This window comes from Danio rerio, chromosome 5 (genome assembly GCF_049306965.1).
Source record: "Danio rerio strain Tuebingen ecotype United States chromosome 5, GRCz12tu, whole genome shotgun sequence".
In the NCBI taxonomy this organism is placed as follows: domain Eukaryota; kingdom Metazoa; phylum Chordata; class Actinopteri; order Cypriniformes; family Danionidae; genus Danio; species Danio rerio.
Genome location: NC_133180.1, coordinates 69293983 through 69309937, shown reverse-complemented (window position 1 = coordinate 69309937; position 15955 = coordinate 69293983). Strand labels below are relative to the sequence as shown.

General features: G+C 39.8%; 2 protein-coding genes across 6 annotated transcripts in view; one reads left to right on the top strand and one right to left on the bottom strand.

Moving 5' to 3' along the window:
* cntrl (centriolin) overlaps positions 1-15955 on the top strand; it is a 548241-nt gene that overhangs the window by 81013 nt on the left and 451273 nt on the right. The gene's annotated exons all lie outside the window — the stretch shown is intronic.
* On the bottom strand, positions 1357-15615 carry ttf1.1 (transcription termination factor 1, tandem duplicate 1). 5 transcript variants are annotated; one of them, NM_001366753.1, is made up of 10 exons: positions 15504-15615; positions 14706-15417; positions 12055-12240; positions 7561-7639; positions 7339-7469; positions 7033-7240; positions 6823-6909; positions 6663-6728; positions 1955-2040; positions 1357-1735 (listed from the first exon to the last, which is right to left on the bottom strand). In NM_001366753.1, the coding sequence occupies exons 2-10, from the start codon at positions 15337-15339 to the stop codon at positions 1479-1481; spliced, it is 1734 nt and encodes a 577-aa protein (NP_001353682.1). In that variant the 5' UTR covers positions 15340-15417; positions 15504-15615; the 3' UTR covers positions 1357-1478. The 5 variants fall into 5 exon arrangements, with proteins under 5 accessions (NP_001353682.1, NP_001353683.1, XP_073806007.1 ...); NM_001366754.1 differs by having other exon boundaries at positions 15540-15615; XM_073949906.1 differs by having other exon boundaries at positions 12055-12345; positions 14678-15417; positions 15504-15602.

Here is a 15955-nt window from a genome sequence, read left to right as displayed (position 1 = left end):
AATAGGCATTTGTTTAGTGACTTCAAGCTTAAAGGGCACCTATGATGAAAATCATCTTTTGTAAGCGGTTTGCACAGAACTGTGTGTAGGAATAGTGTGTCGACACAGTCATATTGGAGTGATAAAAACACAACAAGTCTCTTAAAAATAAAAATAAAAAATAGCCTGATCAGGCATGTGATTGGCTGAGGACAAAAAAACAAGAAAAACCCCACCAGAGTTTTTTTCTGTAAATTAATTATATATATGTGTGTGTGTGTGTGTGTGTGTGTTTGGCGATGCAGTGGCACAGTAGGTAGTGCTGTTGAGCCACAGCAAGAAGGTCACTGGTTCCAGCGTTGGCTGGGTCAGTTGGCATTCCTGTGTGGAGTTTGCACATTCTCCCTGCGTTCGCGTGGGTTCCCCCACAGGCCAAAGACATGTGGTACAGGTGAACTGAATAAGCTAAATTGTTTGTAGTGTATGAGTGAATAACTGTGTATGAATGTTTCCCAGAGATGGGTTGCAGCTGGAAGGGCATCTGCTGTGTAAAACATGTGATGATTTTATAAACTACACAGCATCCTGATAGATTTAATTCAGGCAAACTTTAGCGTACAACCATACATTGCATAATCAAAAATGATATAACATTTAACACCTTGCAAAGCAGCATTTAAGACTTTTTTTATACTGTTGTAAGGGTCTTAAATTTCTCAACATTGATTTATTAACTTTGAATACTTTTGAAGACCCCTCAGACATCCTGCTTTGGTAACTGAAAGATGTTTTCTGCTGTATTATTTCACTGGTACACTGAAGTCTCTGCCTGGGGCCACGACCAGACTCATCCACCTCATATCAGCAGAGCAGTTGGACTGAAGAAACACTGAACAAATTTGTGATCTGCTTTTGTTCTTTCTGATTAATACTGACAATCATGCATTTAATAGTTTATAAATAACACGAGCAATAAAAAAGCTATTGATTTTATGCTCGAGTCTCGATCCTAAATAGTGATATTATGGAGTTATCCCTAACTAATCATGTACCTCTTTATGTTTCTCAATCTAGCAGCCAAATATCAAATCAGATCCTGCCAGTAGGGATAAGAGGACCCCTATTGTTACAGTGAAGCAGAGCTTTGAATTTCTCACATTCACAGGCTGACTCTTGGGGTGGGAACCTGACCATGGAGTTCTGACCCACTGCATCGGGCCATGGCTCGTCTGAAAATGTAATAGGATTGATCTAATGTTACACCAAGATGACTAAATGCTGCCACTGTGTGCTGTCTCCCATTGTTTACCTCTATCACCCATGTTTGAACCCTTTTATAGAAAAACTAAATGTCCAGAAAACCTTTAAAAACTCAGAAACCTTTGACAGATTCAGTTTATTTCCTGCTCAATTGTAAAACCCAAAAATAAAAAGAATTTATAAAAACTATGTACAACTTCTTTTCTTTAAATCATTTGGAAACCGTGACCGATTGCTCACTATTGATTAAAGCTGTTGTTCTCCTGCTCGCCAGTCTCTTCATCTCCATCATGGCCATCTTCCTCAATGTCCTGGCCATCTTCCTCAATGTCCTGGCCATCTTCCTCAATGTCCTGGCTTTCTTCCTTAATGTCCTTAAAAATTTTTGATAGCCGGAATAGTTCCTTCTGCTCTACCTGGACCGCATTGACATCAAAGCCTTTGCAGCTTCTCACGAGGCACGGCAAAATGTCGTTGTGGAGATGTGAGACATTGTCTGAAAACACAACACAGACATGCAATAAAAGAAAGCAATTCAGCTCCAGTCACTGCATGCACTATTTGTTTTAATTGTACACCAGAAATCTTCTGAGATATCAAGCTGTTTAAAAGAGTCTTAAAACATTCAAACAAATTTACCTTGAGTGTCCATCTATAAAGTGTACTATGCAAAACAAAAGAAAGCAGTGGTTCATCTATAAAACAAAAAACCAACCTTTAAAACTCCTGCTGTTCCAATCTGGCACATAGTAGTTTTTCATTTTGTGCCACATTTTTTGAACATGTGCTGGAGGAACATTTCTGTGAGACACAAAGAACAAAAAAGTGACGCCGAGCATGTTTAAACCACCAACATCATGAGTGCGCCTGAACAAGCAGGTGCTTTATTCTAGTTTTGCAGGGAACTGGAATAAGTGTCAGTTAATGGCCTGTTTCCACTGAGTGGTACAATACAGCACAATACTGACCACCTTCATCAGGCCTGCATTTCCACTGCCAAAAGGACACCAACTACCAAATCCTGTTCATATAAAGGTTAGTAATGAACATTTATACACAAGTATTTATGTATATAAAGCATCTGTTTTGTGAGAAGTGCTTCTCACATGATATGTGAACGACCCGTACAGCTTTACTGTAGACATTTCCTCGAGCGAGAATGACTTCGACTAAAACTTCGTCGTACACCACACCCACCAAAAGGGTACCACTGGCACCCGTACCAAACCGTACCACCCAGTGGAAACAGCCACAGAAGCATACCAACCATACAACTCAGTGGAAATGGCTATAACTGTGCTCAGATGCCTTAGGTCAAGGCTTCATTAACTCAGTTGATGATATAATTCCTCACCTACAACCCCTGCCAAAAATTATGGAATCACCACACTTAAGATTGTTCAGTCAAATTATTTAATTCACAGGAAATTAACACAACAAAAATGCCTTAAAACACTGACTCACTCTCACTTATTCTGCATAGTCCCTGATTTTATCAGGGGTCGCACCACAGTGCAATGTACTGCCAATTACTCAGGCATATGTTTTATGTAGAAAACAATCATACACATCTCATTCACACACCCACACTACTGCCAACTTTTAGTTTATCCAATTCAACTACAGCACATGTTTGGAGAGAGGGGGGGTAAACCAGAGCACACAGAGGAAACCCACATGAACACTGGGAGAACTTGCAAACTCCACAAACCTTTTTAAAATAACTGAATAGACCTAACTAATGAATAACAATATTCTGCATCAATTTGGCTCCAGCTTTCTCAAATAGCAGTTGACAGATCAGATTTGCAAATAGGAGCTTTTTGTCATTGGCTAATCCCACCAGAAATGCTCAATTGGATGTAAACCTGGACTGTTTGCTGTCCATGTCATTGTGTTGGTTTACTGAAGAAAAGCTTTACTGAAGAAAAGCTGTAACAAAACCAGGAAATAAAAGTTACTGTGACCGATGTCCACCACACAAGTTCACAGACGTTATCCCAAAACATGACGTCATCGATAACGCAAAAGAAGAGCATCACATTTCTGAACTGTCTTATTTTGTGTCGTATAACATTATATGTCAGTCATCGTGGATAAAAACATGCAGCTACAAACATAAATCTCTTGAAAAATCTCTATTCAGCTCGCTTCACTATTATGTGCCAAGTGAAAATAATAATTAAATCACTCACTCAGTCTAATCTTCAAGAAGAGCCCAGATACCCAACAATTCTATTTTTGTACCCCTACCTCTTCCCCTTAAAACCAATGGTGAAGGGGAAGGGCCTCAAAATTTACCCCTGAGAGTTGGGACACCACTACAGCACCTGCACACGTCATCATATGTCATCGCGATCTCTTGGATCATATGAGATCAGATACTCTTAACTGTAGTGATTCCAGTTGTGTTATTTATTGGTATTTATCTTCAGGAAATCACTGAAGGCATTATTATGTTATCATAACGATCTAATGTGACAATAAGACTGTAATACTGTGCATTTAACACAGTGGCCATATTCATCAATGTAAACACACCAAAAACAGCATTAACATTATAGCAGACACTGTAAAAAGCTCATTGACAGCCACTAGACTTTACTGACAAGGTATTCGAGTGTCATCGAGTGTCAGAATGTTGTGGGACTGCTCTACAGGAGGTATGATTATGGATAACAGATCGTTTTTTACAGCATGACGGTAAAACATGTCTGCAGTTCTGAATATATTAAACATGTGCTTGTTTGTTGTTAAAATTTGTAAATTCCGATCTCCTTACTTCCGGGTGTAACTATCTGCTGTTGTGGCTGGTGTATTCTGGAATTTTTTTTACCCCTTGGTTTCGGGTGTGGTCCTGAAAGTTCTTTGTTCGAAGAGCTATTCACCCCTTCCCCTTAGCCCTACGCCTTCAAGCTTAAGAGAATTGGGACACCCCTATCCCTTGATGTGAATGCACAAAACGAGGGGTAAGGGGAAGGGCTAAGGGGTAGAATTGGGATTGGGCCTTAAGATCGCTTTGCTTCTGTCTCCCGCTTCCCTGATCCATTTGCGCAGTTTCATCTTCTCAAGATCTTTTGATCAGGCTCATTATCAGATTTACTCGTTTTATTAAAAATAAAAATAAGCTTCACTGCAGCTTTACCATTTGAAAAATACAAATATTATTTAGGCTGGCCTCTATGCCATTATTTATTTTCGCTGCTCAATCACCAACTAATGAGTGATTGTACGCATAAGAAAGCTGATTGGCTGAAAATATTGTTAAGGGGCCAATAGTTAAACGTGACTTTTGCTATAACTTGCGCATGGTGACTTCCACCATGCGTGTGTACATACAATCACACAGCCTTCGCTTGCACTCATTCACATTCTCTCACTCATTCACATTCTCTCACTCACTCACACACACACACACACACACACACACACACACACACACACACACACACACACACACACACACACACACACACACACACACACACACACACACACACACAAGTTAATGCCGGATCCAATAAAATAAATACCGGAAGGCACACCAAGGACCAGCAAGCAAGGTCCAGCTTAAATTAAGCATCAAGTGTAACAGTCCTTACTCTGCGTTATCATCCTGAAATCATAATCACCAAACATCTTTTCTACTGATGGGATGAGAAAAGAACCTATTTTGAAAATTTGTTCTTACTTTGGTTGCAGCACCTGTTCTTAAAGCAAACCACAGTTAGTATGTGGAAAGCTCTCCAAAAAGTCATGCACAGTCACATTGAATAATGCATTATCCAATAAAATGTCATTAAACTGCTTTAAAATTCTGCAACTAATGCATCTATATATACACTCACTGGCAACTTTATTAGGTACACCTTACTAGTACCATGTTGGACCCTCTTTTGCCTTCAGAACTGCTTTAATCCTTAGTGGCACAAATTCAACAAGGTACTGGAAATATTTTTCAGAGATTTTCATCCATATTGACATGCTAGCATCACGCAGTTGCTGCAGATATGTTGGCTGCACATCCATGATGCGAATCTCTGTTCCACCACATTCCAAAGGTGCTCTATTGAATTGAGATTTGGTGACTGTGGAGGTCAATTGAATAAAGTAAACTTATTGTCATGTTCAAGAAACCAGTCTGAGATGACTTGCGCTTTATGCCATGGCACTTTATCCTGCTGGAAGTAGCCATCAGAAGATGGGTACACTGTCGTCATAAAGGGATGGACATGGTCAGCAACAATACTCAGGTGGGCTGTGGTGTTGACACAAGGCTCAATTGGCAAATAATTTAATGCCAAATTCTGACCCTAGCATCTGAATGTTGCAGCAGACATTAAGACTCATCAGACCAGGCAACATTTCTTCAATCTTCTATTGTCCAATTTTGGTGAGCCTGTGCCAATTGTGGCCTCAGTTTCCTGTTCTTAGCTGACAGGAGAGGCACCCGGTCTTCTGCTGCTGCAGTACAGTCGCCTCAAGGCTCGAGGTGTCAACTCTTCTGCATACCTCGGTTGTAACAAGAGGTTATTAAAAGTTACTGTTGCCTTTTGATCAGCTCGAACAAGTCTGGCCATTCTCCTGTGCTCACAGAACTGCCGCTCACTGGATATTTTCTTTTTTTCAGACCATTCTCTGTAAACCCTGTCGATGGTTGTGTGTGAAAAGCAGTTTTTGAAATACTCAGACCAGCCTGTCTGGCACCAACAATGTCACGTTCAAAGTCACTTATATCACCTTTTTTCCCTATTCTAAAGCTCGGTTTTAACTGCAGGAAATCATCTTGACCATGACTGCCTCCAACACCGCCTACTACTTAGTAGGTACTGCATTTGAATTTAAACATACTACTTGGCCATTAGAAAGGACGTTCTATACAGTATGAATGAGAGAAGTATGAATGGAATTCAGACTTACTACATCTGCCATTTTGTCATGGTCACGTGACCTACCTGCGTCAGTGGCGTCGCTTCACTCCCATTCATGAATTCTCACGCGGGGCATCATGGGATAGCGCAGCATGCTTGGGACGCGCACTTCAGAATCTCGTCGGAAGTACTAAGTCATCCGGGTACTTCTCGTATACTGGTTTTTGAATTCTAAGAATTCGGACATACTACTTGGCTCTCCTACTGATTTTAGCATACTTTATAATATGGAAGTAAGCGGTTTCGGATGCAACGCCCGTCTACATGTCTAAATGCATTGAGTTGCTGCCATGTAATTGGCAATTTGCGTTAACGAGCAGTTGGACAGGTGTACCTAAAAAGTGGCCAGTGACTGTACACGCGCCCTTTGATATGTTTGCTGGAAAAAAAATGCTTTTCTTCCTTAAAATTTTTGTCTTGTTTCTAGTCCAAATATCTAAAAGTTCTATAATGGATTTATTGTCCTAGATATACTCATCAAGTAGTTCTCACCCGAAAGCAACTGTGAGACTTCCCCAGTCAATATCCGCCGCATCCTCCACTTGCAGTTCATACATCCTGAGTCAACAGAACATTATTTTACAATGATTTTATAATAGTACAATTCAAGCAGATAAAAAGAAGTTAACGCAAGCAATGCAAGATCTCTTACGCTTTAATGAGTCTGATTCTGGCCAGCAGACCTGCTTTTCCTCTAAATGTAGTCCCTGAGGACATTCGCAAAGAGAGTATGGACATCCTTAAGGGTAAAGGAAAACAAAAATAAAATCAATCAGAAGAATGTACATAATTTATTAATTATATAAAACGAAAGTCTGATAAAATGCATGAAAATATCAACAGTATAAAAGCGCTCTCTTACCATTTTTCTCTGCATGTCTTATAACATCGAGTTTCAACTTTCGCAGCAATTGCGGTCCAGGGCAAATTTTCGTACAGTATTTCTCTTCTGACTCTTTTTGGTTTCTTCTTATTAGGGTTTGCAGATTTCAGGACAGACAAAACATGCTCACGCACAGCCTTTAAAAGCCTCTGCACCTCCTCAGGAGTCCACGGTCCCTTTCTTTTAACTGTGTGATGAATAATAATGAGATTATTATGATTAATTGTCAATAAATTGCAATTGACAGGTGAAACTGTGAGAAGCGGCTCACTCAAAAAGACTTACCAGAACTAATTTGTGGAAGTCGTTTACAAACGGATGTAGAACTTCGCCCTGTCTTTTCAGAAATTTTCTCCCATTTCGGGCCATACTTTTTGTAGTATTTTAGCAATCTTTTGTCTTCTTCTTCTGTATAACTTAAGAGAAAAAAAAAGAAATCAGTTAAGTACAGAACAAAATTAAAAACCAGAACCATAATATGATCTGTGTGAATAATATTTTACATACTTTCCCTTATAATGTCTGTGATCAAACATCTTCTTTCCACGGATGTAAACAAATTGACATGGTCTGGGAATTCCTTCCGCTGTTCAATTTTGATAAAAAAAAAAAAAAACGAAGAGCCTCATTGAGCAACAAAAATGTCAAATTCTCAGCAAAGTTTCTTATAATGTTCAATATCCACTCAGGTCTTTATTAAAGAGATACTTCACTCAAAATGCTTAATTCATCACTATCTAATGTTCTACAAATGTATATAGAGCTGGGCGATATGGGGAAAAAAAATCATCATGATAATTTTTTTCATATCAGTCGATATCGATATTTTTCACGATAAACAAAATATCTTTATATCTATTAATTTTATAAGATTTTCACTATGCTAATCGCTTTGTGGAGCTGATTTAACACATTTACTTAAATGTTTTAGCTGTCTGACAGTATAAATAATAAGTTAATAAACAAAAGAACAATCTAAATTCAGCATTTACATTACAAGTTATTGGATATTATTGTTCAACATCAGAAAAAAATAATAATAATAATAAACCCGGTTTGGAACAAGTAAGGATGAGTTAATGATCACAGAATTTTCAGTTTTGGATAAATTTGGATGTATTAGGGTGAAATATACTTTAATATAATTTATTTAGGGATGCTAACGATTACTTGATGATCTATTGATTGTCAATAACACATTAATCAATAGATCTTATCGATGACTAATTAAACATGGACATGTAAAGGTTTAGTTATGCTTTGCGCTGTGAGACACGTCCACGCATTACATCATCAAGTGTGTGCAGTTTACCTTATGCAGTCACCCTCTGACATCGCATATAGCGGGACGCATAAACCCAGTTATGTGCAGATCTCTGTTATATCCGCGGATGCCTCCCGTTAGTGATGCGTAAATGGCGGTTATATCTGCAGGCGCTGCGGATAAACCACGGGTCGGGTAATAAAAAAAACATTATAATTAGCTAATTGCAGGTCGGTTGCAGGTGTATAGCGAGACATGGCAGTGGATCAGTGAAAAAGCAGAGAGTCAGCTTAGCATTATTCACTGCAGTCTGCAGCTGGCCGCATTTCGGAGGCGAGGCGGAGATGGCGCGGCCGCGCGGGGATATGAAAAGCGGAGAGCGCGCTTTTTCCTTTGATCTTGTTTTTGGTGTATTTTGCTCACATGATTATGATTTTCATTGATTTTGCTTAACTTTCGTTTGGGTAAAATTATTTTGCATTACTTTTGCCCACTTTGAGAAATTTTGTGAGTTTTGTTCATTTTTATTTAGATTGATTTGTATGTTATTTTTTTTGGCTCGGCTCTTTCCCGACAATATTGAGCTACCCTATCTCCTCAAGTTCACTCTTTTCTCAGAGTAAGGTGGATAGGGAAGATGTCGTACAACTTCCATTTTGCAAACACGTAAAAAATGTGTTGTTAAAGACATCAGGTAAGAGGTGATTATTTATTTTATTTAGAATAGGGAAGAATGCGGCGCACTGCGCTGAAGGACTTTTTTCTTTTCATCAGTTTTTAGCGAGGTAAGGGGTTATTCATGAATTAGAAATGTTTTGTTATATTTCTTTCTTTTGTTTGGCTTCACTATTGCCCCTTACTCGAGTTTAAAGGGTCACGAAACACCAAAACACATCTTTTGAGCTGTTGACAGTCATATATGTGTCCCACACTGCTAAAAACACTATTAAGACACCTATATTTCACTAAAAAGTGTAAATTTGTTGTTTTTGCGTTATTTCAAGCAAATTCGTACTTCCTGTTTGAAACTGCGTCACGGTCATGACATAATAGCCTGTATTCCAGCGTGCAGACTGGGCGTCTGTGCCAGAGTGAGTCTTATTACGTCTTACAGTGTGTTGCATTAATGCATGAGTAAGGCTTGGTTCAAACCAATCAGCGCGCTCTATTGTGCAACTTCATTAATTTTCATTACTGTTTACACGACATAGACGCCACGTTGTGTTGGCAAAACAAGCGTGAATTGTTGCTTTTATAGTCTGCTGCCGTTAAGTTTTGTTTTCATTTATTCTCTGTGAGAGCTCAGACTCACGTGTGGATTAACAGTGTACGCGACGCTCGACAACAATAATTTACGCGTCTAAGGAGGATTATTGTTTACCTGAGAGCTGTTCTCATCTGCAAACGCTGAGATCTGGAATCGCTTGTAGTCTACTCTTCATAAAGACGCAGCTCTAGTTGCTGGTGATTGTCCTGTCTCTACAGATTTGGTAAGTGAGCGACTAGTGCTCTTTGTTTATTCAGTTTGTTCGTATAGAACTAAGTTAACTATTGCACCGTAACATGTTAGGACTACAATTAAACTTTAACCTCGTGTAGGTTTTTGACCGCATTTTGTGACCGGAATAGCACACGCGGCTTTCTGACGCTACCTGCCTTGTGCATCTAAGTTTCCGGAAAATGCGGAGGTTTTTTTTTTCTCTCATTCGCCGTGCGGTATTAAACATTGCATGAAAAATACACGCTTAGAGCAGCGCCTCGAATCAAATATCTTGTTTTTCGCGAGGGGCATGAATGAATTCCCTGAATGAAAGAGCCAAACTGCAGTTAAAGTCCACCATTTAATAATTTGGCAAATAATTCGACTACAGATGTCCATGTAAGTTAAACACCATCTCTTTCTCCTGTGTGTGAGTATTTTGACTGAAACTCGTGCGTGCCCAAATAGACACTCCCACACCCTCCCACTTTAGTTCCTCCGACACTCCCCCCTAAACAGAGCTGGACACGCCCACTTTTCTGACTTTTTCCAAAGTAGAGGTGTGAAAACACCTTGCTGAAACGAGGGGGTTTCATGGCCCTTTAACAATTTTTTGTTTGATCCTTTCAATTTGCCACTTTATTATATTGTTTTTATTAGTGTAAATGTTGTAGTGTAAATATCCTTAATGCAGCCTGTAGAGCAAGCATCAAGTGTTCATTGGGATGTGTTTGAGATTGTGTTGTCTGTCATATCTTTTGTCTGTCTTTTCAGGGTTTTTTTCTTCTAAGGCACGGCCTCAAAAAAAATGACATGAGACTCTGCTGGGTAGTTGCCCTGGTTTACCAGCACTTGTTTAGGTCTGTAATTTCATAGCATCTTCATAAGGGTGGTCTTGTTTTAAATGATGAAACAGGCTTGTGGTGTTGCCTGTTTTTGATGACACGAGTCGTCTGCAGTTTGCAGTGCACGTTGCTATTTTGTGTCGGATAGCAAAAAATAACGTAGCTCATGAATGAGGTCTAGTGACCTTTCTTGTCTGTGGCTCTGACCTTTTTTTTACCCTTTTTTTTTTATTACTCTCTTAAGTACAACTAACACTGTATGGCTGTAAACTTGTAAGTTGTGCGGCATCCGGAAGGGCAGACTGCAAATTGCTTGCGCAACGCTACGCATAGTGCGTAAATATTATCGAGCAACTATCGAACTGTCATCATCGTTTTATCGAAAAATTTAATATCGTGATAATTATCGATATCGAATTATCGCCCAGCCAAAATTGTATATATTTCTTATATTGTAGAATGCATTTATGTTAGTGCTTTAAATCTCACAATAATAACTTCAGAAGGAATCCAAAATCTTTCCCGTAAAAATACTACAACCCCACCCCTGCCCAAACTCACAGATTGTGTCCATAGTGTTCGCTTTTGTTTCTTCTCACAACAAACAATAATGTATTACTATAGCAGGCCTGGCGCCAGAATGTCATAACTGAGGGGGCGTCTTAGGGTACTTTCACACCTGTGTGTCGATTCATTTGTTCCGAAACAGGGATTAAAATTGTTAAAATATTGCTCTTTGCACTTGGTGTGGTTCGCTTTCACACGGCAAAGTTTCTAAACGAACCAAAAGAGCTAAAACAAGTCACATGCAAGTAAACTCTCCCCACATTGGTCATTATCACTCGTTTGCGGGCATCCGGGAGCATCCGAAACCAGGACACTTGAGATGTCTGGAATGACCTCCTGCCCTACTCATAATTCTCTCTTCATATAGCCGTATGCCTATTACATATCCATAAAACACTGCGGTATAACCGGGCTCAGATCGTATCGCTTTCTCACTACAATCGATTTGCTCCAGAGTTCGTTTCAATCAAGCCGACACTACCTTATTCAAGCGATCTTGGATCGATTGATTTGGTGAGGATCCGAGAGCGATTGCTGGTTTCACATATGCCAAACGAACCGCGCTAACTAGGCAAATGGGACAGGTTTCGAAACAAAGTCTAGGTGTGAAAGCTCCCTTAGTAATCAATGACAGAAGGAATTTTCACTATTGAGTGAACTTCTGTCACGGATATTTTACACCATAATTGACCTACCCCCACTGCAACACCGTGGTTGTTGGTGACTGCCCAACACGGTAGTTAAAAATTGTCACAGCCCTAAACCAATGTTCACTTTTTAGTGAAATATGTGCATCTTAGTAGTGTTTATAGCAGCGTGAGACACAATCAACATTTAACACTCACCAATCTTTTGATAAAACCCGAACTTTCTTTTCAACTTGGCCAGTTTCATTTGCGCTTGTGGGAACTGTTTGGGATGGAAGAGCATGGCCGCATCTTTCACTTTTGTGAGGGCCAGAAGGTCGCTCACGTTCTGTCTTAACCTCTCATTTTCTGCTTCAGAAAATCTTCCTTGTCTCAGTGCGATGCCTTTGATGGAAGAGTAAAAGGAAAAATGTAATATATAAACATACACAGGGTAAACACATAAGTTAATTAAATAATGAGAATACTTATAACAAGAGTCGTTCTTAACTAGGGCTGGGTGATGTGGCAAAAATGCAATCTCGATAATTATTTTCCATATTGAACGATAACGATATAAATTGTTGATGCTTCCAGATTTAAGAGTACCTTAACAATAACGAAATCCACAAGAATTACAGTGTCCGCTAAATGACATAACATTTCGGCTGATCATTTTTCAGTAAATGTCTAATCTCAACACACTTTTAGATTTCTATTGTGGCACATTTCTGCTGTGTGATTGGCTCTTAGATCAACATGGAGTAAAAAAGTCCAGAGCTTAGCATTGTTATTGACATCAATTTTATTGCGATTCAAGAGTTCACACTTAGCTGATGATTGGTATTAAAGCTTATTTGGCAGGCTGTCCCGAGAGAGAGCCCTGAGCTCAAAAGACCCTTGAGCCCGGGGCTCCCTCCCATTGCAGGGCGAGAGGGGTGTTTAAGCTCAGGTAGATCTCGGGAACTCCCCTGCTGTAGTAGCTAACAAACAGATAGTGATTGCTCTTATAGGATATCCACTTACAAGGTGCATGTCTATGGTGCCGATTTGGATTAGTCAATTAACTTAAGTTAGATGTTTTTAGATGGTGGGAGTAAACCGGGAAACCCACGCGAGCATGGGAAGAATGAGTAAACTCCGCACAGAAACATTGGCTGGCTTAGTAAGGACTAGAACCAGTGACATTCTTGCTGTGAGGCAACATTGCTAACCACTGGGCCACCATGCCACCCATCTAGGAAAAGAGGAGGAGTAGGGGTGGAATTCTTCAAAACAAAGATAGCTGTTATATGCTGCTGAGGGTATTTATAGTGGCTTAGGAATTGTCTGATTGGTGAATCATAAATTGAATAATGCGGGGCCGGCTGAAAGCAATCATAAGCACGTGATCCTCTCGAATCTAGTTTATGAATAAACTTCACTTGGATATAATACCGTTTATCAGCCCAGCCCTACTCTTAACTTAGGTATGATATATTAGTCAGAAAATGTACTATTATATATTATAATACACTACTATAATATATATACATTCTCTTATGCGACTTCTAGAAGCTGTGTACTTTATGGTGAAAGAAATAAAAAAGAAATTTCAGTGGTGTTTTTATTCCAGAACATACTATGAAAAGAGACCAGTGTTTCCTCTAGGATTTTTTTCCAGCAGTGGCGGCAGGTCTTTTACACAAATCTACCAACTACCATACGGCGGTTTTTCAATGACAAATGGAAAAATGTGGCGACGCAGTGGCACAGTGTCGCCTCACAGCAAGAAGGTCGCTGGGTCAGTTGGCGTTTCTGTGTGGCGTCTGCATGTTCTCCCCGCGTTTGCGTGGGTTTCCTCCAGGTGCTTCGGTTTCCCCCACAGTCCAGAGACATGCGGTACAGGTGAATTGGGTAGGCTAAATTATCCGTAGTGCATGAGTGTTAATAAGTGTGTATGGGTGTTTCCCAGAGATAGGTTGCAGCTGGAAGTTGGCGGTTCATTCCGCTGTGGCGACCCCAGATTAATAAAGGGACTAAGCCAAAAAGAAAATGAATGAATGTTTTAAATAATGGTTTACACACAGCACTGTTGGTTTACAAAACAATCAAACAAACATAATCCTGTTGCACTACAAGTCATGGGATGATAACCAGTTTGGAGGTTTACTGCGGTTTGGAAAAGTCCTGGTTTTAAAAACCACAAATATTTTCTGTTATACTGTTCCTACTGTAAGATTTGTGTTTACGTGTTTTTGTTTTGTTTTTTAGGACAACAGTATCTCCAGCAGAAAATGTCTCCAAATATGTCTTTTTCAAGTTGTAAAGAAATCTGTTTTTGCAACTAATGGAGACAGCAGAAGTCAATGATGTATTATAATTATTAAGCTGGACATGTTTACTTAGGGCTGGGCGATTAATCGAACAGAAATCGAAATCAACATTCAGAACCTATAATCGATCAATTTTTTCAGGTCGATTATTTTATTTACTTTCCCTGCCTTGTGTGAAGTCACTTGATCCTGCTCTGTTAAGGGTGATTTCTGCTTCTGTGTCGGACACACAGGTGAGGTCGCATGCCCTCACACCTCATAAAAAAATTAACTACGTTTGTTTAATATTTTTGGCACAAACGTGCATTCACAATGGTACGGACTATCATAGGGGTGGTCAAATGCATTTTAAGTTATCCATCATTTTAACTAGTAATATTATTTAAGATACAGATCAGAGCTAATTAACTATTAAAGGGCAGGGCACCCCTCCCTTCTGACAGGATCAAGCGTTAATTAGTGGGGTCTGACCCACTTGAACACCCCTGTAATTCGCCCCTGCATACACGTACATACACGAAAAACACTGTATATGTTTTAACACCATCAACTTACCTTGTTTTTTGAATTCCCTGAATCTTGCCAGGTCATACCTGATCATTTTATTTATATCATTATCGCATCTGGATTCTATCGCCGTATTTGGGCAAAACTCTTTCAGTTCAGCCAGGAGCTTCAAATCTACTGGAATCTTACGAGTTTTGCGCGTTCTAGTAACGTCACCGGTTACCGCATCAAGCGGGTCGCTTTCCTCGTCACTCGTGTTTGGCGCTTCCTCATGCTCATGCTCTGTCTCGGTGTCAGTGTCAGTCTGTTCTTCTTCTGTCATCTCTGCATAGCTTGTCTGTGTCGCAGTTTTTCTCGTTCTCAATCTCCTAGAAGTCTTCTCTTCACTTGAACCCGGGAGCTCTTGTGTTTGTGCTTCATGCTGATCTGAGACTCCATCATCCATCACTGAAGTCTCGCCTTCATTATCCAGCTTTCTCCTTTTCTTTTTGCCTGTGTCTGTTTGCAGATTATCCTTAGATTCAGTTGTACTGTTTCTCCTCTTCTTCTTCTTTTTGCGGCGTTTCTCAGTCTGTTCCTGTGGACTCTCAGTGAGCTCATGCTGCTCTGTAGTTTTACTTCTCTTTTTCTTCACCTTTTCCCCATCAACGTTATTAGGTGAATCTGACAGCATCTCATCCATCGTAAATTAAAGATCTTTACACGCTAAAAACCATGACCCCTCGCACGTGTGTCGCTAACTTCACCTCCTGCGCACGAACTGATAACAGAAGCACATCAAAAACATTACGAATATATGTTTAGCGACACATATGAACTTACGTGAGCAGAAATATAATTTTGTACCTGAAAAGTTAAGAGAAACGTTTACTAAAACTGTACTTTCGCTCCTGAACTTCTTCGCTGATTAGTCTGCAAACGTCCCAGCGCCACAACAGCTGCACTGCCACCTGTCGGCCAGAAGAGTATTTACATAGACATGACAAAAAGTCACTGCACTGTCTTATACGTTATTCCTGCACAATATCTGAACATTATTCAATAGAGATCACTGCACGTAGTTAAGAATCCAATATAAAATAATAATATTTAGGAACAAAATAAGCATTTATGTTCAGTTACTTCAAGCTTAAAATCACCTTTGATGAAAATCATCTATTATTATTGTACGCTGTTTGGACAGAACTGTGTGTAGGAATAGTGTGTCCATAGTCACATTGGGGTGATAAAAACACAACGCGTCTCTTAAAAAAATCGGCCGATGTGTGCGTGCGTGCGTGTGTCGCAACGCAGCAGCG

What these genes read in the sequence shown, in the direction of transcription:
- ttf1.1 (NM_001366753.1), bottom strand. Translation starts at nt 15,339, where the DNA reads ATGGATGAGATGCTGTCAGATTCACCTAATAACGTTGATGGGGAAAAG. An exon ending in CACAGACATTATAAGGGAAA is followed by an intron (nt 7,470 to 7,560) that starts GTATGTAAAATA and finishes TTTTCTCTTAAG; the next exon opens with TTATACAGAAGAAGAAGACA. An exon ending in AAGACATGCAGAGAAAAATG is followed by an intron (nt 6,910 to 7,032) that starts GTAAGAGAGCGC and finishes TTTACCCTTAAG; the next exon opens with GATGTCCATACTCTCTTTGC.